Source organism: Bombina bombina, chromosome 11 (genome assembly GCF_027579735.1).
Source record: "Bombina bombina isolate aBomBom1 chromosome 11, aBomBom1.pri, whole genome shotgun sequence".
Taxonomy (NCBI): Eukaryota; Metazoa; Chordata; class Amphibia; order Anura; family Bombinatoridae; genus Bombina; species Bombina bombina.
Genome location: NC_069509.1, coordinates 192076182 through 192103793, shown reverse-complemented (window position 1 = coordinate 192103793; position 27612 = coordinate 192076182). Strand labels below are relative to the sequence as shown.

Here is a 27612-nt window from a genome sequence, read left to right as displayed (position 1 = left end):
CATTCTGTGGCTTTGTATTAATAAAGAAATTAGCAGTCTGACTTTAATATATATACAATATTATATATATAATTAATATCCTAATTATGTATTAATTACTAATGAGGTAATGTGTTACAGAAATATATAATTAGTAACAGACCCACAGGTAAACATTTCAAATGGTTTACACCACTCAAACATCTCCATATAAAGTACAGGTGTTGACATCCTTATTTACTTATTTAAAAATACTGAGACTGCATAAAGCTAAAAATAATTTGCTGAAAGAGCTTACAATCTAATGTGACTGAGCAACTATGCCTGTACACTCAGTGAAGAGATCCCTCCCTGCTCATTGCCTTACATGATGTCCAATGTCACTCTGGTACCCTCAGTTTAACACAACATAAGTTTATTAACTTTAAAGATTCACACCTCTTGTCACTTCTCTCCCCAGTCTTGGAACACTTTCTGATTTTAACCACATGGCACTGATTCCACAATACTTTTGTATTCAACATTAAATGTTTGTAAATGTATTATCAAAAAAGGCATCCATATTGCACAAAACTGTACAATGTGCGGGAGTGAAAACAAATTATTTTAAACAGGTCACTTTATGAGAAGGTGGCAGTTTCATTTATACAAGTAGACTTTCCCATTTTTCGATAGATGAATAAACTTTACATGTTTACTGAAACATGTCACCTCTGAGTAAGAATATCTGGCATAAATACAAATTCATAGGTTGTTTTTTTAACTTATAAATAAGTTTAGCCAATGTAACTAAGGATTTTGCATTTGTAGTTCAATCATTTACATATGAAATCATATATACCCTAAAACCCTCTGTAAGGCACTGACTTTTTAATTACTACTAACAGAGCTATCAAGAGATTGTTTCTCAGCTTTTCTCACACGGCCCCTCAGCCCATTATCCCCAGCACAACCAAGTGCCAGAGAGAGTTGAACTGGGCTGTACTTGCACGTGCCAGAGAGAGTTGAACTGGGCTGTACTTGTACTGACACATAAGTGATCTGATATTTGGTGTGCTGTGTTACTGGGGATACTAGGCTGTACTGGTACTCAGTTCCAGTACAGCCCAGTATCCCCAGTAACACCAGCACACCTAATATCAGATCACTATGTGCCAGAGAGTGCAAGTACAGCCCATTTTGATATCCCAGTACTCCAGTTTAGATTACATAGTATTACTATGTACCAGAGTTCTGATTCCCAGTAGAGCCCAGATCAAATGCTATAGTATCACCAGGTACCAGAGATTTCCGAGTCCCAGTACAGCCCAGTATAACCCTGCACAGATCACACTATAGCAGCATATGCCCAGTCCCAGTCCCCTGTTTAGCTCACACTAACTGACCATATAATGAGTCCCAGTATCCCCTGCACAGATCACACTATATCAGCATATGTCCAGTCCCAGTACAACCCAGTATCCACAGCACAGATCACTGACTATATGACCATATAATGAGTCCCAGTATCCCCTGCACAGATCACACTATATCAGCATATGTCCAGTCCCAGTACAACCCAGTATCCACAGCACAGATCACTGACTATATGACCATATAATGAGTACCAGTATCTCCAGCTGCAGCTCACACTCCCCAGCCCAGCTCCGGTGCTCTGTCTCAGCTGTGATATTTTCCCCACCACTCCTACATTAACTCCTGTCACTCCTCCTGCATCTGATCTGCTAAGGAAGTTTACAGTCTCTGACCTTTAGTGAGCTACATGAAGTGTTACACACAAACTAGTTCACCTCATAAACCTGGTGTCCGTTGTGATCGTATCTCCGGGTGACACCAGGTTCCGGCTGCCATCTGCTACCACCGTCTCACTCAGCCACTTGCGAGCTACTGGTAACCACTGCCATCCTCATGCTGTCACATTACGGGCCCTACCTATATGAGAGGCAAGCGGGGTCACGTGACGGTAATGACGTTGCGTGCTGACGTCACTGCCTGTCCTGACTGCACGATCACGAGCAGCACTATTCTAGCTCAGATTCAAAGGAGACTCAGTCAGTCATTGACAATACAGATGTGCTAGCTAAGCCGGTGCTGCAGTCTGCTACTGCTAGTTGCCGGGACAGTCCGGGACATTTAAATGGCCAGGACTGGGTCCCAAATTCCGGGACTGTCCCGGCAAATACGGGACAGTTGGCAACTATGCAGTATACGCTGTGAGCCTGACACACACGCTGGCAGGCAGGCAACTGCAATTAGATTACACAGGAAAAAAAAAAAAAAAGCAGACTGATGTTCTAGCCCTAAAAAGGGCTTTTTGGGGTGCTGTCCTTACAGCAGAGATTAGATGAGTCCTTCAGGACTGTAGTGGACACTGAATACACTAGCCTAGCTATCGATTTCCCTATTAAATCAGCAGCAGCTACACTGTCCCTCCTCTCACTAAGAATGCAGCTTCCAAATGAATCTAAAATGGATGCTGTCGAGTAGGTGGGAGGGTCTGGGAGGGAGGGTCTGCTGCTGATTGGCTGTAATGTGTCTTCTGACTGTGAGGTACAGGGTCAAAGTATTACTCAATGATGACGAATAGGGGGCGGATCGAACATCGCATATGTTTGCACGCTGCAGCGAACACGAACATGCTATGTTCGCCGGGAACTATTCGCTGGCGAACTATTCGCGACATCACTACTATTGAACTTTTATGTAACAAAATATTTATTTTTCAATTTTTTGCATTTGGAAGTATATCTATTTATCTATATAGATAATATTTTATTTATGCATTTTTGTCATTTGTATTTACACATTACATATCTACATATCATATATTGCAATTCTGAGTAACAATCTATACCAAGTATTTGTATCCCCAGTCATTGCAGATTGGTTAATCTTAAAGTGATAGCGCCCCTATTTACACTTTTTTTGTGTTTAATTATTCTCAATCAAGGAATTTAACTCCCACCAATCTATCTACACCTGAACCAGGAGGTTTGAGGCCTGGTCCATCTCGCATTATGGACAGCTCATTACGGGCTGGAGCCCTTAGCTGGGAACCTAAACCTCAATGGAGACATCATGACCTTGACTATTCCTGAGCTGACGGAGTCTATAAAAAACGTCCTTCAACTGATTAATGCTTCCATGCCTGCTCTTCTAGCTGGTCGGAGAGAACGAAGAACCTCATTACGTGATAAGTATTAGAGACTTCCTCTGTTTCGTTTTGTTGGCTCTTTTCCATGTTTCAGGTTGTTGTCTCTGATCTTTAGTACTATGTTTGGTTGTTTTGATAAATAGGAACTGCTATACTGTAGATGGGACTTCCTGCCATGCATTGATGACTTGATGTCCGTTAGCTTATGAAGAGTGAAAGAAACAAGAAATTCTGGATATTGTTGAATGTTTTTGATGATATGTGTATTTACATGTGTAACCCTTATTCCTTTTCCAGGTTTATAGAGTTGTGAAACAGTTATGTACTTGTACTGTTTACAGCATCTCTTTAATAATGCCTTATGTTTAGTGCTCTCTTTTCATTTGGAGTTCATGCCATCTGTCTGATGGGTGGTGCTAGGTAACTCCAGATCTAAATATTGGGTACCACTTTAAATACTAAGCCCTTTGAAGGGCCCCAGCCCTAGTTAAACTTTACATAGATGGTATGACCATCCACCAATTTCTTTAATCTGAAAACCCTTAGTACTATCTTTTGCCTGAAATTTCCTCTAGGTGCCTATACTCTAATAGATCTCCCCATTGTAATTGGAAACCTTTATTTAATAGTACCCTCCTGTCTGCTTCCCCCAGAGGGGCAAGGATAATTCAGGAAAATGCACCCTGGACGAGTTAATCTGCGCATATAGATATAGCTGTGTTTAACTTTCCTCCCTCCCTTTTTCAGTTTGGTGGAAACTCAGATATATATGTTTGTTTAGGCTGTATATTATGTTGCCTTAGCAATGTTACATCCAGCAGGTCTCACTTATCCTTGGACATTTCTTACGTATGACTTTATCTGACAGGAGGGGTTCAGTGATTCCAGATCCAAGTATAGGGAGTTAGTAATTCTATGCTAACCTTTGATAAAATCATTTATATATAGTTGATTACCCATTAAGACCCTTTTTTAACTTCACCTCACCTCCACCTGAACTACTAGACTGGACATACCCGGAATAAATACCACATTACACTATTCTTACAACTCAGTACTCACTCCAGTTATTGGTTATAATCAAAATTTGAATGTCAATGGAAAATGTTTGTGGTGTTAAGTTCTCCCATAAGATTTATATAACAATGGGCTTAGTTGTTCATAATTGGGGGGACATCTGGACAAGATACTATGTCCACAATTTACTTCACTTCTCCCAAAAGAGGTAACCTGACATATAGAAAAATATAAATAGAACAATGACCCCTCTCTCTTTAACAATGGTTAGTAGAGTACTATGGTTATTACAAGGTGAAATGTGCGGACGTATGGAACACTATAATATAGGGTTCCAGCACATTATAACTGTATTTCACTAATGGTTTGTGGTTATAACTGTTAGATTTCCTGTTGAATGTTTAAGTTTAGTTCAATGACTTGTTACTTACGTTGTCCCTGAAATCCCTGTCCTACTTTTTAGACAACCCCCTAACCCAGTCAAGAACCTCATCGTGGCAGGAGATGCTAACTTACTGTTGTGTACATTTTTATTTCTTACTTCTTTACTATCCCTACCCCGTTCCTCTTTGAACTGCAGAACACTCTACCTCCCCCTCTCTTTCTTCTACCTCCCTTTTCTACACTTCAGTCCCTTTTTTACATCACAACATTTATACAGCATTGGTCTATCTTTTACTGTAATATTATCCACGGGATATTCTGAACCCTTATCTTAATTTTGAATAATTGGGCCTGGGCACCATATTCCTAACACTAGAGTCCCACTCAGACCCAAGCCTTATCTAAAGCTTAGCTGGCTCCCAAATAATTCCCCCTACTTTAACTGTTCTCTGGTTACTTATCTTGGACACCAGAGAGTAACTTGCAGTTTCCCTTGAAAGCACCGCTTCTAATTTATTCAGTTTCGTATCACGGTACCTCTACTTCACTCATAGAAGGTACAATCTCAGTTGATTTATAACCCCTCTTTCCTCCCCAACCCCCCTTTTTTTTCTCTTTCTCCCCCTTCCTCTCCTCCTCTATCCTTCCTCCCTCCTTTTACCGCCCTCCTTTTAAGCTCTCGTGGCTGTTATAGCCAAGCATGGTCGGCAGCGGTCTTACTTACAAAAACTTCTATACATTGCGTCTCGTTTTTAGAATTGTACTATAAGATTCTTACTCAATGGCATTTGACCCCCTGTAGACTCTTTCAGATCTCTGACTTAAACTCCCCATTATGTTGGAGAGGCTGCAGGAAATTGGGATCTCTGGCACACATGTGGTGGGAATGCACAAATATTTAACGGATATGGACTAGAGCCTTTTGGCTCAGCAGACAATTTGGCGTAGCTGGGGCCTATGACCTCAAGTGGGACTCTTTCACCTACTTCCTAGTGGCATTCCTTGACATGTCCTGAATTTATGCATCTACTTGTTCATGGCAGTCAAAATGGCTATTGTTAGAGCTTGTGCCGACCTAAGGGCCCTAGGTGGAACCAAGTATTAAATATAATTTTACATATCGAAAACATGGAAAGCCCCATTTTCGCTGCCCATAATAAAATTACCTTGCATTGTATGAGCTGGGAACTATGGCGACACCACCAGAGGAAACACCCAAGACAATATGGCCCTGAATAAGATAACTTTGCTACAAGCCTTAATAACATCCAGGTTTGCATCAGACTGTTGTGCGAAGGGAACCCCCTGACTCATCCTAAATAACTAAATTAAGATAAAATTGGAATTTGAACCCAGACAGGGAGATCATAGACAAACAGATCCCACGAGTGCTATATATCCTTCCCATCTCCTAATCCCTTTGCCCTTTCTTCCTCTACCTTTCTGCCCCGTCCCTCCTCCCGTTCCCCTCCCCCCCTTTTTGTTGTTGTTTTTTTTTCCCCTCCCCTTCTTCTCTTATGCTACTCAACGAGATTGCTCCTCTCCGAAGAGATATAAGTCTATCCTAATTAACCTTTAATACAATCACAGTACATTACACGTGAAATTTCAGGTACCGTGGAGATAGATAACTTTCTCTACCTCACCATAATTCATATTGTAACACATTTTTTTATCATATTGAAACATATTACCCCCTTAAAGGTATAAAATGTACACTTCAATATTTCTTCTTACCCAACTCGCCAAAGTCAAATGAAGAAGGTTTTCTTTTTCCTTTTTGGGGATACTGAACTGTGACGGGATATACCTATACCTTATTTGTTAACACTTGTTACACTAGTTAAACATTCTGATGTCTACTGCTTTGCTCGGATTCAATTTTTCACATGCCTTCATTTTCGTAGAACACTGTTATTGGATGTATACGGATCATCTTGTATTGTATTTAATCCTTGCCAAATATTATGGTGTGTAACAAATACTTTAAAATTCAATAAAAAAAAAAATACCATAAAAATGATAGTTACTTTTGTTGCTGCACCTGACAGACACCATAACAGCTTGTTTAACACAAACTGAAACAATTACATATTTATTGATTAATAATATTTAAACAATTTATGTGTATATGACATTTTTAGTTCAAGAATATATTTTTTGACAAAAGAAGAGATAATTTGTTTAAAGAAATATTGGGTTTACACTAATAATGAAAATGTTCCTTGGCCATAACAGCCACAAGAGCTTAAAAGGAGGGCGGTAAAAGGAGGGAGGAAGGAAATGTTCCTCACTTCATAAAAAAGGAATTCTGCCTCTCACAGCAATGAATTAGTTAATACAACTAAAGGAAGGTGTAGTAAATATCCCTAACATAGGTTTTGTATTTATTTAGAGAATAAATTCAATGATTTTCCAAAGAGAGAGACACGAGAGAGACACGAATATCACAGTCAGTCAGAGCCTTTCAGATATACTCATCTCTTGTCATCAAATCCTCTCTGCCAAGACATCCAGCGACCATGGCAACGGTTTCAGGCCAATTCAACAAAGCCAGCGCAGGGTACAGAAAACAAAAACTAAAATAATCACAAAAGGGCTGAATCAAAGTACCTGTTAGATGAGCTGATAAAATATCTGACAGATGCTAAACCAACAGCTTCCAACATTACACATTTCTAGCAGTAAATCATGTTATGGTGCCGGATTATTTATTGCCACAGATATTTCTCGCCTACAGCTGTGTGCAGATAGTTACTCAGAGATTGTCTGGGTGTCAGCAAAGGTGAATTTTTACTTCTTTTTTAATTCTAGAGCATGAAATGCGTAGCACATATGGAACATACATCTATAGGAGGTGGGGCTTAGTAAGTGTTTTTATTACAGGTCATGGCATAAAATCCGTCAGTTTTTTTTAAGGTTTGATTTACCCTTTGGCTACCAGACAATTCTAAACTGTGTTGCCTTCATATTAGTAGCAGCACTCTGGCAGATACTCACAGAATTGTTTGGGTGTTTGTTACAGAACAAAATGGGTTGCATATATGGAACATGCAGCTACAGGCACTAGCTTAGTGTGCATTTTCTTTTACAGATCATGGGATAAAATGCCAACTGTATGCAGTCAGCTTTTGGACCTTTTTATAAGTGTTGTTTACAGCACTACCTGGTAACTTTATCTCTGCCAGGCATACTTGAGTACTCGCTGAATGGGAACTTGCACAGGGTGAGCTACTTCAGTGTCATTTGTTCTCAAGTGTTTTTTGCATCTTAATAACCACCCAAGGGTAATAGGGAACTTCATACCTGTCTGTCCATAAACTATATTAAGCATTGCTCAATGCCACGTAAGTACCACACAAATACACACAAACACATACACACACACGCACACACATACACACAAACAAATACAAAAACATACACACATACACAAATATGTGTATATATATATATATATATATATATATATATATATACACAAATACACTTACGCACATATATACATACACATGGAAGCACACAGATGTGCACACACAAACACACACACACACACACACACATATACACACAAACAAATACAAATACATACACACATACACAAATACACTTACACACATATATACAGACACATGGAAGCACACAGATGTGCACACACAAACACACACACACATATATATATATATATATACACAAAACACGGAAGGGGACTGCACTCTCAGACTGGACTGGGTACACATCCCTTACACATCTTTCTATCTCACTACACATCCCATGACCCTGAAACATGCTCAGCCCTGGGTGCAAATAGCACTCTCAGGAAGCAGTGCTGTCCCCAGAGTCACAGGCAGTTAACCCCAGACAAGTCTGAGTGCAAGGCCCATAGGGAAAATTACAAAATAAAGAGAATGTCTAGCACTCGCTTACAAGCTCTCAGCTAAGATTAAACGCAAAACTGGAAGAGTTAGTTACCGCATCTGGCCAAATGGGACAAACCCAGGTACCACGTCAAGGTCTCTTCCAAAACCTGGGTCCCTAATACAGCCATACAAGCTCTCAATCAAACAAACTGGGAACAAGTCAGGGTTCACAGACTTATGCAGTCACCCTAGACATATACAAAACACGGAAGGGGGCTGCACTCTCATTCTGGACTGGGTACACATCCCATGACCCTGCAACATGCTCAGCCCTGGGTGCTAATAGCACTCTCAGGAAGCTGTGCCCATATATATATATATATATATATATATATATATATTCACAAAACACATAGGAGAGTAGGTAGTTATAACAATTATTACCAACAGTGATAATAATAATATAGCTAAGTAAAGCAAAGTTAAGTAACTCTCAAGTACAAATATGCTGCAGTGCAAAAAACAAACTTCAGAAGTAAGTGACTGATTGATGCTTTCCATAAGTAATTAAAGAGAGTTCATCAGTCACTTTAGAAAGTCAAAATCAAAGTCGATCTCAGCTCCAAACTATGCAGATCATTTCAGAGCCACCAATAGTGTATTGGAAATAGATACTTAGCTTGTCCCCGCTTGATCACTGAAAGCCATAACACATCATGTTAAGTATTACATCCACTGAACCAGGCAGTGGGTAAAGTCAGTCGATGTAGTCAACATCCACCGACACGTACCAACAGGCTGCAAACCCCCAGTCGCGTCGGCAGGAAATGTCCACAGACCGCTGCTCTCTGTTTCCTCGTGATGGTCGATGTGCTCTGATGTCAGAGCGTCGGGCTCGATTAGCGCTCCGTGATGTGTCACGTACTGGAATGAAGTCCTCCTGGCTACTGTGATAAGCGGGCAAGGGCCAAGTCCTCAGAGAACCAATCAGGGAAATCCCAATCCCTATATGCAAGACACCACAACATCCAAAGGAGGAAGAAAAACTGGAACTCCGGACTCAGAAAGCTTGTGCGAAAAGTTTTATTCAGCAATGTTGCTCATGATAAGGTGCGTAACCTAGAATGCACCTAATGCATTTTGCGCATGCGCACATGCGCTTCATCAGAGGTAAGGATCTCAGAGAAAAGTCAATGCCTATATGCGAACCATCAACCAATCAGGCAATAGAGAACAGATACAAATCGTAATCTGTTAATTCAGCATGTCGAATACACCTGAGCATGTTAGTGGTGTGCATAAGGGCATAGTATCTTACACAAATATACTTGTATATATATACTACTTACTAAGTGACAACACTGATACATTACTTAAGTATATATTCATATCTTCTTTTGAATGATCAACTTTAGTATGAAGAACATCTTTTAAGCTGGAGAATATCTACAAAAGAGTATAAATACAAAAAAGTATATATACAAAAAACACATAATCTAATGCTTTTGGGGCATCCAAGGACCCTAAGGTAAACACATAGATAGAGCAGTAAGTACCTTAGATGTCCCAATGATTGTTACAATTCATATACATAATAAACAATGTGTAAACAAATTATTAAAAAATACAAAATGATATTTGTGTAAGATACTATGCCCTTATGCACACCACTAACATGCTCAGGTGTATTCGACATGCTGAATTAACAGATTACGATTTGTATCTGTTCTCTATTGCCTGATTGGTTGATGGTTCGCATATAGGCATTGACTTTGCTCTGAGATCCTTACCTCTGATGAAGCGCATGTGCGCATGCGCGAAACGCGTCAGGTGCATTCTAGGTTACGCACCTTATCATGAGCAACATTGCTGAATAAAACTTTTCGCACAAGCTTTCTGAGTCCGGAGTTCCAGTTTTTCTTCCTCCTTTGGATGTTGTGGTGTCTTATATATATATGTACTCATTTGTATAAGTACACATAGGCACACACACTCATGCAAGGACACACATAAACACACCCATATGAACACAAACACCCCCCCATTTGTAAACACACACAAATACAAACACACCCATATTTACACACATAAACACAGCCATGTGTACACATACAGACACAGAAGCACACATATATGTATAAACACAAACACACAACCATATGTACACACAAACACACATATGTGCATACACCTATACACACAGCTATATGTAAACACATACACACACACATGTGCATACACACACACGCACATGTGCAAACACACACCCATATGTACACACACACACACATGTACACACACATGTACACACACACATGTACACACACACACATGTACACACACACATGTACACACACATATATGTACACACACATGTACACACACCCATATGTACACACACACATGTACACACACACATGTATACACACACCCATATGTACACACACACACATGTACACACACACACACATATGTACACACACACACACATGTACACACACACATGTACACACACATATGTACACACACACACACATGTACACACACACACACGCACATGTGCAAACACACACCCATATGTACACACACACACATTTACACACACACATATGTGCAAACACACACCCTTATGTGTATATACACACACACACACACACATGTGCATACACATAAACACACACAGCTTTGGGTAAACATCTGCAGAATGGGAAGAAGGTGGGTTTAGTGCCTAGGGATTTTGTTTAGTATGATGCTTTAGGTCATTTGTTTACTCTGTGCTATTACACAATGAAATAATTCTGTTAGTAAACCACTGTATGACACGTGCACACATACCTACGCTCCTCTGGGCATAGCAAGTAAGTACCATAGGCAGAACCTCATACAAAGTGAAATACCACAAATTGGTTTCCCAGCCTATGTGTCTGTAGTGATTGCTCACACTGGTGTAGACAGATGGTAAAGCAGATTACACATTACAGGCTTGGCAAGAAGTCAGATTACAGAGCATTGGTCACTGAGGTTAGTACTTTAGTACTCAAAAACTATATCACATCATTAATGAAAAATAATTCATAACCTGGTCTGAAGGTAACCACAACCGTCCATCAATACCTAAAGGTCCAAATAACAGAAGGTAGTAGCTGTAGATGGTTCGTTCTTCAGTTATAAATACCAAAGACAGAAGTTTAATTCAGATGTCTTATTTCTTGTGTAAAATGAACCTTATAAAAAACAATATGAATGCTCCTCAATATCAGGAACCTTCTACAGGGTAAGAACTGATGTCTGTATCTGCCAAAGGCTCCTACACCAGAAATAAAAGGCTGCCAGCTGCATAGATGATTGGAGTAAAGAGTAGCTACTGGGGTCCTCTCCAGTCCAATGATGATACCCTTTACCATAAACCTCTTGCCAACTATATGCCCACATGTGACCTCACATCATACCTATGAGTATGTAGCTCCTGTTAATTATATGCCCTCATACCAATCTCATGACTCTGTACTCCCTGCCAGTCATACACCTGTATGTTATCTTACATTATACCAATGAGTATGTAGTTCCTGACAATTATATGCCCTCATACCAATCTCATGACTCTGTACTCCCTGCCAGTCATACACCTGTATGTTATCTTACATTATACCCATGAGTATGTAGTTCCTGACAATTATATGCCCTCATACCAGTCTCATGTGTCTGTACTCCCTGCCAGTCATACACCTGTACGTTATCTTACATTATACCAATGAGTATGTAGTTCCTGACAATTATATGCCCTCATACCAATCTCATGTGTCTGTACTCCCTGACAGTCATACACCTGTATGTTATCTTACATTATACCAATGAGTATGTAGTTCCTGACAATTATATGCCCTCATACCAGTCTCATGTGTCTGTACTCCCTGCCAGTCATACACCTGTACGTTATCTTACATTATACCAATGAGTATGTAGTTCCTGACAATTATATGCCCTCATACCAATCTCATGTGTCTGTACTCCCTGACAGTCATACACCTGTATGTTATCTTACATTATACCAATGAGTATGTAGTTCCTGACAATTATATGCCCTCATACCAGTCTCATGTGTCTGTACTCCCTGACAGTCATACACCTGTATGTTATCTTACATTATACCAATGAGTATGTAGTTCCTGACAATTATATGCCCTCATACCAGTCTCATGTGTCTGTACTCCCTGCCAGCCATACACCTGTATGTTATCTTACATTATACCCATATTTATGTAGCTCCTGTTAATTATATGCCCTTATACCAATCTCATGACTCTGTACTCCCTGCCAGTCATACACCTGTATGTTATCTTACATTATACCAATGAGTATGTAGTTCCTGACAATTATATGCCCTCATACCAGTCTCATGTGTCTGTACTCCCTGCCAGCCATACACCTGTATGTTATTTTACATTATACCCATGAGTATGTAGCTCCTGACAATTATATGCCCTCATACCAATCTCATGACTCTGTACTTCCTGCCAGTCATACACCTGTATGTTATCTTACATTATACCAATGAGTATGTAGCTCCTGACAATTATATGCCCTCATACCAATATCATGTGTCTGTACTCCCTGCCAGTCATACACCTGTATGTTATCTTACATTATACCAATGAGTATGTAGCTCCTGACAATTATATGCCCTCATACCAATATCATGTGTCTGTACTCCCTGCCAGTCATACACCTGTATGTTATCTTACATTATACCAATGAGTATATAGCTCCTGACAATTATATGCCGTCATACCAGTCTCATGTGTCTGTACTCCCTGCCAGCTATACACCTGTATGTTATCTTACATTATACCCATGAGTATGTAGTTCCTGACAATTATATGCCCTCATACCAGTCTCATGTGTCTGTACTCCCTGACAGTCATACACCTGTATGTTATCTTACATTATACCCATGAGTATGTAGCTCCTGACAATTATATGCCCTTATACCAGTCTCATGTGTCTGTACTCCCTGCCAGTCATACACCTGTATGTTATCTTACATTATACCCATGAGTATGTAGCTCCTGACAATTATATGCTCTCATACCAGTCTCATGTGTCTGTACTCCCTGACAGTCATACACCTGTATGTTATCTTACATTATACCCATGAGTATGTAGCTCCTGACAATTATATGCCCTTATACCAGTCTCATGTGTCTGTACTCCCTGACAGTCATACACCTGTATGTTATCTTACATTATACCCATGAGTATGTAGTTCCTGACAATTATATGCTCTCATACCAGTCTCATGTCTCTGTACTCCCTGCCAGTCATACACCTGTATGTTATCTTACATTATACCAATGAGTATGTAGTTCCTGACAATTATATGCCCTCATACCAATCTCATGTCTCTGTACTCCCTGCCAGCCATACACCTGTATGTTATCTTACATTATACCCATGAGTATGTAGTTCCTGTTAATTATATGCCCTTATACCAGTCTCATGTGTCTGTACTCCCTGACAGTCATACACCTGTATGTTATCTTACATTATACCAATGAGTATGTAGTTCCTGACAATTATATACCCTCATACCAATCTCATGTCTCTGTACTCCCTGCCAGCCATACACTTGTATGTTATCTTACATTATACCCATGAGTATGTAGTTCCTGTTAATTATATGCCCTCATACCAGTCTCATGTGTCTGTACTCCCTGCCAGTCATACACCTGTATGTTATCTTACATTATACCCATGTGTATGTAGTTCCTGACAATTATATGCCCTTATACCAGTCTCATGTGTCTGTACTCCCTGCCAGCCATCCACCTGTATGTTATCTTACATTATACCCATGAGTATGTAGTTCCTGACAATTATATGCTCTCCTACCAGTCTTATATCTCTGTACTCACTGCCAACCATACACCTGTATGTTATCTTACATTATACCCATAATGATGTAGCTCCTGACAATTATATGCCCTCATACCAGTCTCATGTGTCTGTACTCCCTGCCAGTCATACACCTGTATGTTATCTTACATTATACCCATGTGTATATAGTTCTTGACAATTATATGCCCTCATACCAGTCTCATGTCTCTGTACTCCCTGCCAGCCATACACCCACTTGTTATTTTACAATCTACCCATGAGTATGTAGTTCCTGACAATTATATGCCCTCATACCAGTCTCATGTGTCTGTACTCCCTGCCAGCTATACACCCGCTTGTTATCTTACATTATACCCATGTTTATGTAGTTCCTGATAATTATATGCCCTCATACCAGTCTCATGTGTCTGTACTCCCTGCCAGCCATCCACCTGTATGTTATCTTACATTATACCCATGTGTATGTAGTTCCTGACAATTATATGCCCTCATACCAGTCTCATGTGTCTGTACTCCCTGCCAGCCATCCACCTGTATGTTATCTTACATTATACCCATGTGTATGTAGTTCCTGACAATTATATGCCCTCATACCAGTCTCATGTGTCTGTACTCCCTGCCAGCCATCCACCTGTATGTTATCTTACATTATACCCATGTGTATGTAGTTCCTGACAATTATATGCCTTTATACCAGTCTCATGTGTCTGTACTCCCTGCCAGTCATACACCTGTATGTTATCTTACATTATACCAATGAGTATGTAGTTCCTGACAATTATATGCCTTTATACCAGTCTCATGTCTCTGTACTCCCTGCCAGTCATACACCTGTATATTATCTTACATTATACATATGAGTATGTAGTTCCTGACAATTATATGCTCTCATACCAGTCTCATGTCTCTGTACTCCCTGCCAGCCATCCACCTGTATGTTATCTTACATTATACCCATGAGTATGTAGTTCCTGACAATTATATGCCCTCATACCAGGCTCATGTGTCTGTACTCCCTGCCAGTCATACACCTGTATATTATCTTACATTATACCCATGAGTATATATTTCCTGACAATTATATGCCCTTATACCAGTCTCATGTGTCTGTACTCCCTGCCAGTCATACACCTGTATATTATCTTACATTATACATATGAGTATATAGTTCCTGACAATTATATGCCCTCATACCAGTCTCAGGCCAGATCAGTGCTACTGTAGTCCCAGCCAGCAATATGTCTGTTTCATATCAGATTTGTATCATTTAGTTCAGTGAACTGGTTTTATGTATATTTAAAGTGAATGTAAAGTTAGCTATATAAGCAAAAGTAAAACGATTAGTTAGACAATGATTAGTTGATTGCAGATGATTCATCTCTCAATCAAATTCTGAAAATGGCGACCGGAGCTTCAGCTATTAGCCGTGTAGCTTTTATAGGGTAATATCTCTGAAGATAAGTATCTAATAACGATTTCATGAATGAAACTTTCATTGATTTTTTTCAATTCTATCGTTTCACTTTTGCTTATATAGCTAACTTTACATTCACTTTAACTAGACTGCTAAAATAATAAACAGTGCCATTAATTACTGAAGAACTATTGACCCTTAGCATACTGTGGGCATTCACGTGATAACCAATCTACATCCATTTACAAGAAATCTTTAGTAATGCAAAACATATTTACCTTTTTCTGAAGCAGGTGCCAAATCAATAAAGCTTCGACATTTTTCACCTAAAAGAAAGACAGACTTTTAGGTATTCTGTACTGTAACAACAACACTATGCATATAGATATATAGATATAAGAAATTACAATTATATTTTTAAAATAATGTGGTGTTTCCATTGTTTAAAGTGATATTATATACGACAAGGTGTTTGACTGGGAAGGGCTGAAAGGTGTGTGTATAGATATAGTATCTTTTGTTGAAAAGCAGGGACATAAGCTTAGCAGCCGGCCTCTTGCTAGAGCATTATATGGCAGCAGTTTTGCAAGAATGTTATCAATTTACAAGACCACTAGAGGGCAGCACTATTTCCTGCCATGTAGTGCTCCAGATGCCTTCCAAGGGATCTCTTCAACAAAGAATATCATGGGAACTAAGCAATTTTGATAACATAAGTAATTTGGAAACTTTTTTAAAATGGACTGTTCTGTCTTAATGTGATATCCAAAATAGTGGAAACAGCACACCTGTATCTTTCTTTAATGGGGCCCGGAGTGACAGACTTGCCAAGTCTCCTCAATATCCAAAAAATTCAAAGAACTCCAGCCACCATCTTCAATAAAAGACCTTTATTCTTTCATATATAGGGTCCCAGCAATATATACAACATTTCAAGCCTGCACTAGGCTCCCCCCTGCACTAGGCTCTTAGTCATGTACATGACTAAGAGCCTAGTGCAGGCTTGAAACGTTGTATATATTGCTGGGATCCTATATATGAAAGAATAAAGGTCTTTTATTGAAGATGGTGGCTGGAGTTCTTTGAATTTTTTGATCTGTCTTAATCACACAAGACATTTTTTGAGTTTCATATCCCTTTAACTGCAAATGGCTCCAATACACATATAAGTACATAAATACATATGTATACTAGACATATATATATATATATATATATATATACACATACATACACATATTTAGCCATGCATATGTATACTAGATATATATATATATATATATATATATATATATATATATATATATATACAGTATATATACACATACATACACATATTTAGCCATGCATATGTATACTAGACATATATATATATATATATATATATATATACAGTATATATACACATACATACACATATTTAGCCATGCATATGTATACTAGACATATATATATATATATATATATATACAGTATATATACACATACATACACATATTTAGCCATGCATATGTATACTAGACATATATATACAGTATATATACACATACATACACATATTTAGCCATGAATATGTATACTAGACATATATATACAGTATATATACACATACATACACATATAAGTACATAAATACATATGTATACTAGACATATATATATATATATATATATATATATATATATATATATATATATACAGTATATATACACATACATACACATATTTAGCCATGCATATGTATACTAGACATATATATATATATACAGTATATATACACATACATACACATATAAGTACATAAATACATATGTATACTAGACATATATATATATATATACAGTATGTACACACATACATACACATATTTAGCCATGCATATGTATGTATCTCAATGTTAAAGGCCTTTGCGTGCCTTTTTTTCTTCTTCAAATACCTCAAATATTTGAGCTCTTATAACTTTTTGTGCAATATTTTTTTTTTAAATAATTTTTATAAGATGGAGTTATTATGAGTGTAACTGTACTTTGTAATGCATTTTTGATGAGTTTTGTGACACTTTTTTGTTTTGCAAAACAGTTAACCACCGCTCTGAGGTCACAGTAATAATTCTAGTATAATTTGCGATTATCTTTACTTTCAACTTGTAATACGAGCAGTAAGCCCAATGGGCTCAAACACCCGCGATAAGTCCCTTATTGCCCTGCGCAAATGTTTTTCGCTCCACTCGTAATCTGGCGCCTACTGTTCAACTGTTCCGCCCACTTAGTTACATCCATTTGATAGTAATAGTATAATTTAGATTTATCGATAGCACATTATACAGATTACAGCACCAAGCTCCTACACCTACCCCATAATATTAACAATCCAGTCTCTGGAGCACATTCTGAGCATATGGTTATTGTTACAAAACAGCATCAAAATTAGGCAGACAAATATGTGAACACATTCAATAATATTAACAATATTTCAGTAAGAGTTAATTATATATATATATATATATATATATATATATATATATACATACACACATCAAATGTTTACAAGAGGTTGCATTTTATATGGCTGTATAGCAAGTAGAGGGTTAATAACGCAGCAATACAAAAATAAATAATATTGGGCACAAGAGGTAGCATTTTATATGGCTGTATAGTAAGTAGAGGGTTAATAACGCAGCGATACAAAAATAAATAATATTGGGCACAAGAGGTAGCATTTTATATGGCTGTATAGCAAGTAGAGGGTTAATAACGCAGCAATAAAAAAATAAATAATATTGGGCACAAGAGGTTGCATTTTATATGGCTGTATAGCAAGTAGAGGGTTAATAACGCAGAAATACAAAAATAAATAATATTGGGCACAAGAGGTTGCATGTTATATGGCTGTATAGCAAGTAGAGGGTTAATAACGCAGCAATACAAAAATAAATAATATTGGGCACAAGAGGAAGAATTTTATATGGCTATATAGCAAGTAGAGGGTTAATAACACAGCAATAAAACATTTTTTTAATGTATACCATTATAATTAGAGCTAAAGCTTGCTACACAGAACGGTATTGCAAACACAGACATCTCCCAACCGTAGAAAATGCAATTCTGCCAACTTTGAATTTCATGATTTGCAGAAATGTTTCATCTTCAGTGACATCAGTAAGAGAAGCCATAGGAGGAGAAGTCACATGAACTAAAGCAATACGCAAAAACAGACCTTTAAAAATGCTAAAGAATAAAAAGAATTCCTTTACTTTAGAATTTTGTACCAGTAAACAGAAAACAGTCTATATCACAATGTATTACAATGTCTAATTTAAACAAATGATACATGGGCACATATATTTACATAACTTGTACTATTAATAATGTGTTAAACTCTGTATTTACTGTAACTATTTCATATTTTACTGTTCTTCACATAGGGGAATATGTTCTAAGTATTTATTGCTATATATATCTGTATATGCAGTATCTATACCTATATATAATCATTTGTGTGTGTATATATATATATAGGTATAGATAGAAATATGTATTTATGAATAAATAGAACATATGTGAAAAACAATAGAATGTGAAATAATATTTCATGTCGGGTTAGCGCTCTTGGTTAAACGTAATCGGGTTTACACGAAAATAAGGGTCATTGTTCACACTCCATTGAAATCTATGGGGTAATATTTGTGCGCTATCTGACATGTGCAAAAAGCTTACTACAAGCGAAGTTAATGCTTGAGCGCTAAATAGAGCGAGTCATGGGTGTAAACAAACTGCGCATGCGGGGCACCATGATGGTTCTACCCAAGTAAACCACTGTTATAGGGCTGCTATAATGAGCTTAATGGTGGGTTTGGCAGACATTGCATTTTATAACAGGAAATATAGGTAAACCCTTTAAATCATTTAATATAGATAAATTACAAAAAGTATTTATATTCCACAATGTTTTTAATAATTTAGAAATATTTTTGGGGTTTACTATCCCTTTAATTAGGTAACTTATTGTATTGTATGTTTTTTTTCATGCACATAAAAATCATGTACAGACAATTAGTATTTCAATTTAAAATTTCCTTTTCCATAATCCTGTAAGAAAGTGCGCAGATGACAAAATGTAGCTGCAAAGGAATAAAATGTGACAATTCTTTCTTTTGGAGACTTTATTGTAGATGCAAATTGGTGCACGATATTAAATAGTTTCCAAAGAAGGATGATCTGGAAATGTGTTTTGGATCGTACTAAAAACATTACAATTGGAAAAAAGAGACAGAAGTTTTTGCTGGGGTGGGAGATGATGAATTGAACTTTTATTTATTTTGGCTTAAAGGAACAGTCTAGTCAAAATTAAACCTTCATGATTCAGATAGAGCAATCAGCCAATAGAATGCAAGCTCAATCCTATTGGCTGATTGCATCAGCCAATAAGATTTTTCCTACCTTAATTCCGATTGGCTGATAGAATTCTATCAGGCAATCGGAATTCAAGGGACGCCATCTTGGATGACGTCATTTAAAGGAATATTCATTCGTCGGGTAGTCGTCGGTCTGGATGGATGCTCCGCGTCGGATGTCTTCAAGATGGAGCCGCTCCTCCCCGGATGGATGAAGATAGAAGATGCCGCCTGGATGAAGACTTCTGGCCATCTGGAGGTCCTCTTCTGCCCAGATCGAATGAAGACTTCTGGCCGTCTGGAGGACCACTTCTGCCCGGTTGGGTGAAGATGTCTCAAGGTAGGTTGATCTTCAAGGGGGTAGTGTTAGGTTTTATTAAGAGGGGACTGGGCGGGTTTTAGAGTAGGGTTGGGTGTGTGGGTGATGGGCTTTAATGTTGGGCGGGTATTGTATTTTTTTTAACAGGTAAAAGAGCGAATTACTTTGGGGCAATGCCCCGCAAAAGGCCCTTTTAAGGGCTATTTGTAATTTAGTATAGGGTAGGGATTTTTATTATTTTGGGGGGCTTTTTTATTTTTAGATTAGGTGTAATTAGTTTAAAATTCTTGTAATTATTTTATTATTTTCTGTAATTTAGTGGGGTTTTTTTTTGTACTTTAGTTAATTTTATTTAATTGTAATTAATTTATTTTAATTTAGGGAATTAATTTAATGATAGTGTAGTGTTAGGTGTAATTGTAACTTAGGTTAGGATTTATTTTACAGGTACTTTTGTCTTTATTTTAACTAGGTAGCTATTAAATAGTTAATAACTATTTAATAACTATTGTACCTAGTTAAAATAAATACAAAGTTGCCTGTAAAATAAAAATAAATCCTAAGCTAGATACAATGTAACTAATAGTTATATTGTAGCTAGCTTAGGGTTTATTTTATAGGTAAGTATTTAGTTTTAAATAGGAATAATTTATTTCATGATAGGAATATTTATTTAGATTAATTTAAATTATATTTAAGTTAGGGTGGGTTAGGGTTAGACTTAGGTTTAGGGGTTAATAAATTTAATGTAGGTGGCGGCGGTGTAGGGGGTCAGATTAGGGGTTAATAAATTTAATGTAGGTGGGTCCGAGAGCAGCGGTTTAGGGGTTAAACAGTTTATTTAGTTGTGGCAGGGTCCGGGAGCGGTGGTTTAGGGGTTAATAAGGATAATGTAGGTGGCGGCGGTGTAAGGGGGGGCAGATTAGGGGTGTTTAGACTCGGGGTACATGTTAGGGTGTTAGGTGTATACATTTCCCATAGGAATCAATGGGATATCGGGCAGCAGCGAACATAAGCTTTCGTTGCTGTCAGACTCCCATTGATTCCTATGGCATCCGCCGCATCCAGGGCAGCAGATTGAAAACCAGGTACGCTGGGCCGGAATAGTGCCGAGCATACCTGCTAGTTTTTTGATAAGTAGTCAGATTGTGCCGAACTTGCGTTCGGAACATCTGTAGTGACGTAACCATAGATCTGTGTCAGACTGAGTCCTGCGGATCGTATGTTACGTCACCAAATTCTACTTTTGCCGGTCTGTAGGGTTTGATAACTATGGCGAATCAGGCTCGCCACAAATACGCTGCGGAATTCCAGCGTATTTGCGGTTGACAGCTTGATAAATAGAGGCCACTTTCTCCATTTTTTTTGGCACACGCTGTGTCTGACTTGCTCCTCAGAGATGGGCATATTGTGGGCAGAGGGCATGTCCTGGCTAACCTGGCAGCCGAGGAGGATAGTTTTTATAATTAATGTCAGAGGAGTTTCATGCAATCTGCCCTGTAATTTACTGTATGATTTGTGTTTTATAACTTTTATTAAAGGACATAAAAATGAATCAATAAAGTATGTTTATAATTGCAGCATTTCATTTACAAATAAAATCCATTTTATCACTCCGTGTTTAACCCTCTGCACGTTGCACAGCCACGGGTAAAATGTTGGCACTGCTGAGATGGGCACATCTAGCGAGAAAGCAGCTGCATACTTGCGTATCCATCAATAATGACTATGCTATGCTCCAGAGTGGTACATATGAGTTGAATTATCACGCAAAAGCAATGTATGGCTTGTTTTTTTTTCCAAAGCCGTTAAAATACATAAAAAGAGAGAACATTTTTGAATAAGAAAACTACTTGAATATACAATACATTGGGGTCTCAACTTCTGAAATATATGCACGTTCATGGTGAGCAAATAAATTGGGGTATGTAAAAAGGCCCCCCAAAAGAAGGTAGTCAAAGAAGATATGTTACATTTGAAAAATGTACAAACACATGTCTGAAGATTGGCATTGCAAACCCCAAACAACCCAAGAAACCTATACATGGATGGTATCACTGTACTCAGGAGATCTTGCTGGACAAATATTGGGGTGTTCTTTGGCAGTAACACATAACAGGAACTGAGAATCCATGCCTAAAGTACGTGTGTGAAAAATAACACAAAAAAATAACTACCCAAAAGTTTGACAAAGACTAGTGGTTGAATTAGTTCATGGAAAGTGTTAAAATACCAGCTTTTCAAATAGCCTAGGGTGTCTACTTTTTAAAAATATATGGTTTGATGGGGGTAAATTATATTTGCCGACTTTAGAAATGTCCCAAATAGGATATGGGTGCATGATGACAGATGTGAAAATTCCAAGTTGGAAAACTGGAATGCGCCCCCTAAAAATAAGGGCTTTTAGCTCCCTGAGAACCTGACAAACCTATTCATGGGTGGTATCACTGTACTCAGGAGATGATGCTGAAGACATATTGGGGTGTTATATGGCAGTAACCCTTAACGTTCTCAGTAAATGTATTCTTAAATTGCTATTTTGTCAAAAAATCACCACTTTTTTTTTTCAAAATTTGGCATAGGTTGGTGGTAAAATGGTTGCATGAAAAGAGTCAAAATACCCCAAATTTAATACCTTAGGTTGCCTTCTTTTAAAAAATATATACATGTGAAGGGTTATTCAGGGATTCCTGATGGATATCTGCAGGGCCGGATTTGCCATTAGGCACAGTAGGCATGTGCCTACAGGCGCAATTGCAGCAGGGGCGCCACAGAGTCAGTGTAATTTTTTTTTATTATTATTACTTTCTAAAAAAATGTTTTTAATTTTTTTTTTTAATTTTTTTTTTTTTAGGATTTTTCTGTGAGTGAGTGAGGGCTATGTTCCCTCCCTCCCACCCCCCCTTACCCCACCCTCTCCAGTCAGCACACTCATCTAGTCTTGACTCCGTCTCTGAGGTCTCAGACTCTTAGTCAGTGAGTGTGCCGCTCGTGGTCGGCGCCGTGTACACGCACCATCGCTGCTGATTTGTGTGTTGTTTGGGGCTGGCCGGGCGGCGTCACGCTCACGTCACATTATGCCGGCTTCCGCCCTCTGCCTCAAAGTACTAGCGGGAAAGAAAGTGAGCTTACTGAGTGCTCATTGCTGCTGCTCTCTGGCTTGAAGTTGTGTTGCTCCACCTCCACCTACTGTCGGAGTCTGTCGTCTACCCTTGGCCCTGAGACACCTGTCTGCACTGCAGCCTGAGTGAGTCAGTGACCAAGCACTGTCTTTGACATGTCACACATTTGAACACAGGTACTAAAAAGTATTTGGGTCAGGAGAGTATGCCATGTTATTGCAGCGGGTAGAGGGAAAAAAGTTTGAAGGATTCTTTGACTAGATAATAATATCTTCTTTTTATATACGATTATAAAATACAGATAAGAAAATTAGTTTGACTATAAACGAATGTATATAAATATACAGTATTGCATACAACAAATACAATTTTCACACAATCTTTCAACCTTGGTGAAAATCCATTTTAAGCATTGTAAGCCAGGCAATTTGTGGCTTTTCACACAGATTTTTTGGGTGTGCTGTCAATCTCTCTGAAGACTTTATGCAACTTTGTGTTATTACATTTTATAGACTTGTTAGCTATGTATCTGGAAATATAATAAGGTGCAGGATTTGTACTGAAAAGGAAGTAAAGACTTCATGTTCAACATCAGGGTTCTGACTTTATACACGTGGTTGTACAGGGGAAACAGCAAATAAATTCAAAAGTAATGGACAAACCAACTAAAACCAACACAATGCTTGATAATCTAAAGCTCTAGGTAGTACAGCGAGGTCCCTCAAAGAATTTTAGAAACAAAAACTTTAGCTAGAGAGGTTTCTCACTATGCAGGGTTCTCTATGTGAAGAAAACACACCTACATTACAATATAAGGTAAAGAAAAAAAAATCCCAAAGACTTTGAGTGATTACTCTTCATGGTGTTTTTGATAATCAGGCCCACAGTCTCAAATAGACATCAGCTCTCAGGAAAGGATTGCCAAAAACAATATAAATGCTCACAGGCTCTCAAAAACATAATAAAAAGCACACTGATATTTACAATGATAAATATAGTGTTGACCAAAATATCTGATTTATTTAAACTAGTTGATAGTGGGTGTCCTTGAGGTCTGGCGTGAAATTATATATCAGTGAGACCCTATAGTGAAATGAATTAATGCGGATAGACCACTGGTTTTCAAACCTGACCTCAGACCTCCCTAACAGGCCAGATTTTGAGTATATCTGAACTAGAGTACAGGTGAAATAATCAGCTGATTAGTAAATATGGTTATTTTACCTGCTTGCACCCACAGCAATCCTGAAAATCTGGCCTGTTAGGGAGGCCTGAGGACAGTTTGAAAACCAGTTGGATAGACTAATTAAGCAGATTAAGTATTTTTTAGCACATGAACATCATTAAAATAGTGCAATACATTTTATAATGTCCCTTTTCATATGCAATAGTAAATGTCCTTTATGTCACTGTAAGTTATCCATGCTTTAGCTGCTGATACATCACTCTATTATTTCTTTTTTATTATGTATAATACAGTTTTAATCTGTACTCCTTTTTTCACAATCTTTAAGTGACTTTGTATTTTACTTGTGCCTCTTGTTTGACCACAAACTCTCATGGCATTTCAACAATAAATAATAACCAAATGTATGTACATCACACTCCGTAATCCATCCCCAAATAGAAGAAAGCTGAATTGTCCCAAATACAAAAATTTAAAAATGTATTTATAATTACATTAAATTATAACGAAAATGTAGCAGTTTATTACATAAAATATATAGTCATTTCATAAATAAAATTACTTTGTGTGCTAATTCCATTGTAATAATAAAAAAATATTCCTGTTTTTTTTTTGGGGGGGGGGGGCGCTTCAGATTTTTGTGCCTACAGGCACCTGATATGTAAATCCGGCCCTGGATATCTGTGTTCCAATGTAGCTACTGCTAATTTTTTGGGGAAAAAATGGTTTGGAAATAGCAAAGTGCTACTTGTACTTACTGCCCTAGAACTTGCAAAAAAAGCAAAGAACATGTAAACTTTGGGTATTTCTAAACTCAGGACAAAATGTACAAACTATTTAGCATGGGTGTTTTTTGGTGGTTGTAGATGTGTAACAGATTTTGGGGGTCAAAGTTAGAAAAAGTGTGTTTTTTTTCATTTTTTTTAAATCATATTTTATATTTTTTTATAGTAAATTATAAGATATGATGAAAATAATGGTATCTTTAGAAAGTCAATGAAATGCGAGAAAAATAGTATATAATATGTGTGGGTACAGTAAATGAGTAAGAGGAAAATTACAGCTAAACACAAACACCGCAGAAATGTAAAAATAGCCCTGGTCCCAGGGCTCAAGTTCAGTAGGAACGCATAGGAACTAATTTTGCACTAATTTTGCAGGAGGAACTAAGTTCCCCCTTGCCAGAGAACAGAAACACTGCTGATGCTGGTTGGAAGAGCTGTAGAATAGTCTGGTTAGAGGGATAGTGAGATCCTCTAGTAATAGGCAGTAACACTTCCTAAAATATACTAATTGCAAGCCTGTCAGTGGTCCTGCTATGTGATTATTCTGCACTGTATGGAACATCTTAAGTGGGTGAGACTCTGTAACAGAGGAGGATTCTTAGGCCCAAAGGCCTTCATTGGATTTAATTTGCTTTCATTAACCAAAGTGTATAAATTATATACATATAAATGCAGTGTGTGTGTGTGTGTAAGTGTGTATGTATAAAACAATATTAATTATTTTGGGGTGGAAGTCTTGGAGAGTTCCCACACTTTTTTTGTAGGACTTGACCCCTGCCTGGTCCCAAACGGTCAGAAAATTGAAAAGTGCTGTGGTCACTAAGGGGTTAAAGGACTGCTCAATACAGTAGAATTGCATAATTAACACATACGTAATGAAAAGACAATGCAATAATACTTACTCTGAATTGCAACTAAGCAGTAGATTTTTTTTCTAACAATGTATTCCCCCCCCCCCACTAAATGCCGGCCCCCTGTATCATGTGACAGCCATCAGTCAATCATAGACTAGTATAAGTATACACTATGAAATTTTGCACATGCTCAGTAGGAGCTGGTACCTCAAAAATTGTGTATATAAAAAGAACGTGCAAAATTTGATAATACAAGTAAATTGGAAAGTCTCTTAAAACGTTATGCTCTTTCTGAATCATGAAAGTTTATTTTGACTTTAGTGTCCCTTTAAACATTTAGAATGTAGCACTGAACTCTCTCTTAAAGTAGCGCTGTACACAAACATCAGTGAAATTCTGCATTCATTTCCTGTATAGATCAGGACCTGACATCACCATTTGACTGTACCCTATAAGCTAACCATCCATGCCTGCTGAAAGCTACACAGCACATTAAAGGGACACTAAAGTCTAAATTAAACTTTAATGATTCAGATAGAGCAGCAATTTTATACAACTTTCCAATTTACTTCCATTAACAAAATGTGCACAGTCTTTTATATTTACACTTTTTTGAGTCACCAGCTTCTACTGAGCATGTGCAAGAATTCACAGAATAAACATAAGCATTTGTGATTGGCTGATGGCTGTCACATGATGCAGGGGAGTGGAAATATACATAACTGAAACTTGTCAGAAAAAAATCTACTTCTCATTTGACTAAGTGCTATTGCATTGTATTTTAATTGTGCGTTTGTTTATGCAAATCTACTGTATTGCCTGGTCCTTTAGCATTATTCAGTTGCTTTAATAATCTCACGATCTCTGTGGACTTTTAATTAAATATGAAAGAGAAAATGTATCTGATAAGCACTCTCATCAGTATGTGCTGGCACACGCTGTGTCTGACTTGCTCCTCAGAGATGGGCATATTGTGGGCAGAGGGCAAAATGTCCTGGCTAACCTGGCAGCCAAGGAGGAGAGTTTTTATAATTAATGTCAGAGGAGTTTCATGCAATCTGCCCTGTAATTTACTGTATGATTTCCATACAGCAAAGGGTTTTATAACTTTTATTAAAGGACATAAATATGAATTAATAAAGTATGTTTATAATTGCAGCATTTCATTTACAAATAAAATCCATTTTATCACTCGTGTTTAACCCTCTGCAAATTGCACAGCCACGGGTAAAGTGTTGGCACATCTAGCG

At 37.8% G+C, this 27612-nt stretch overlaps 1 protein-coding gene across 1 annotated transcript in view; it reads right to left on the bottom strand.

Annotated features, from left to right (window-relative positions):
• Window positions 1-27612, bottom strand: part of GSG1L (GSG1 like) — a 174185-nt gene that overhangs the window by 128887 nt on the left and 17686 nt on the right. Inside the window, 1 exon segment of the mRNA XM_053694275.1 lies at window positions 15982-16029. Within this exon segment, the coding sequence (XP_053550250.1) occupies window positions 15982-16029 (48 nt within the window).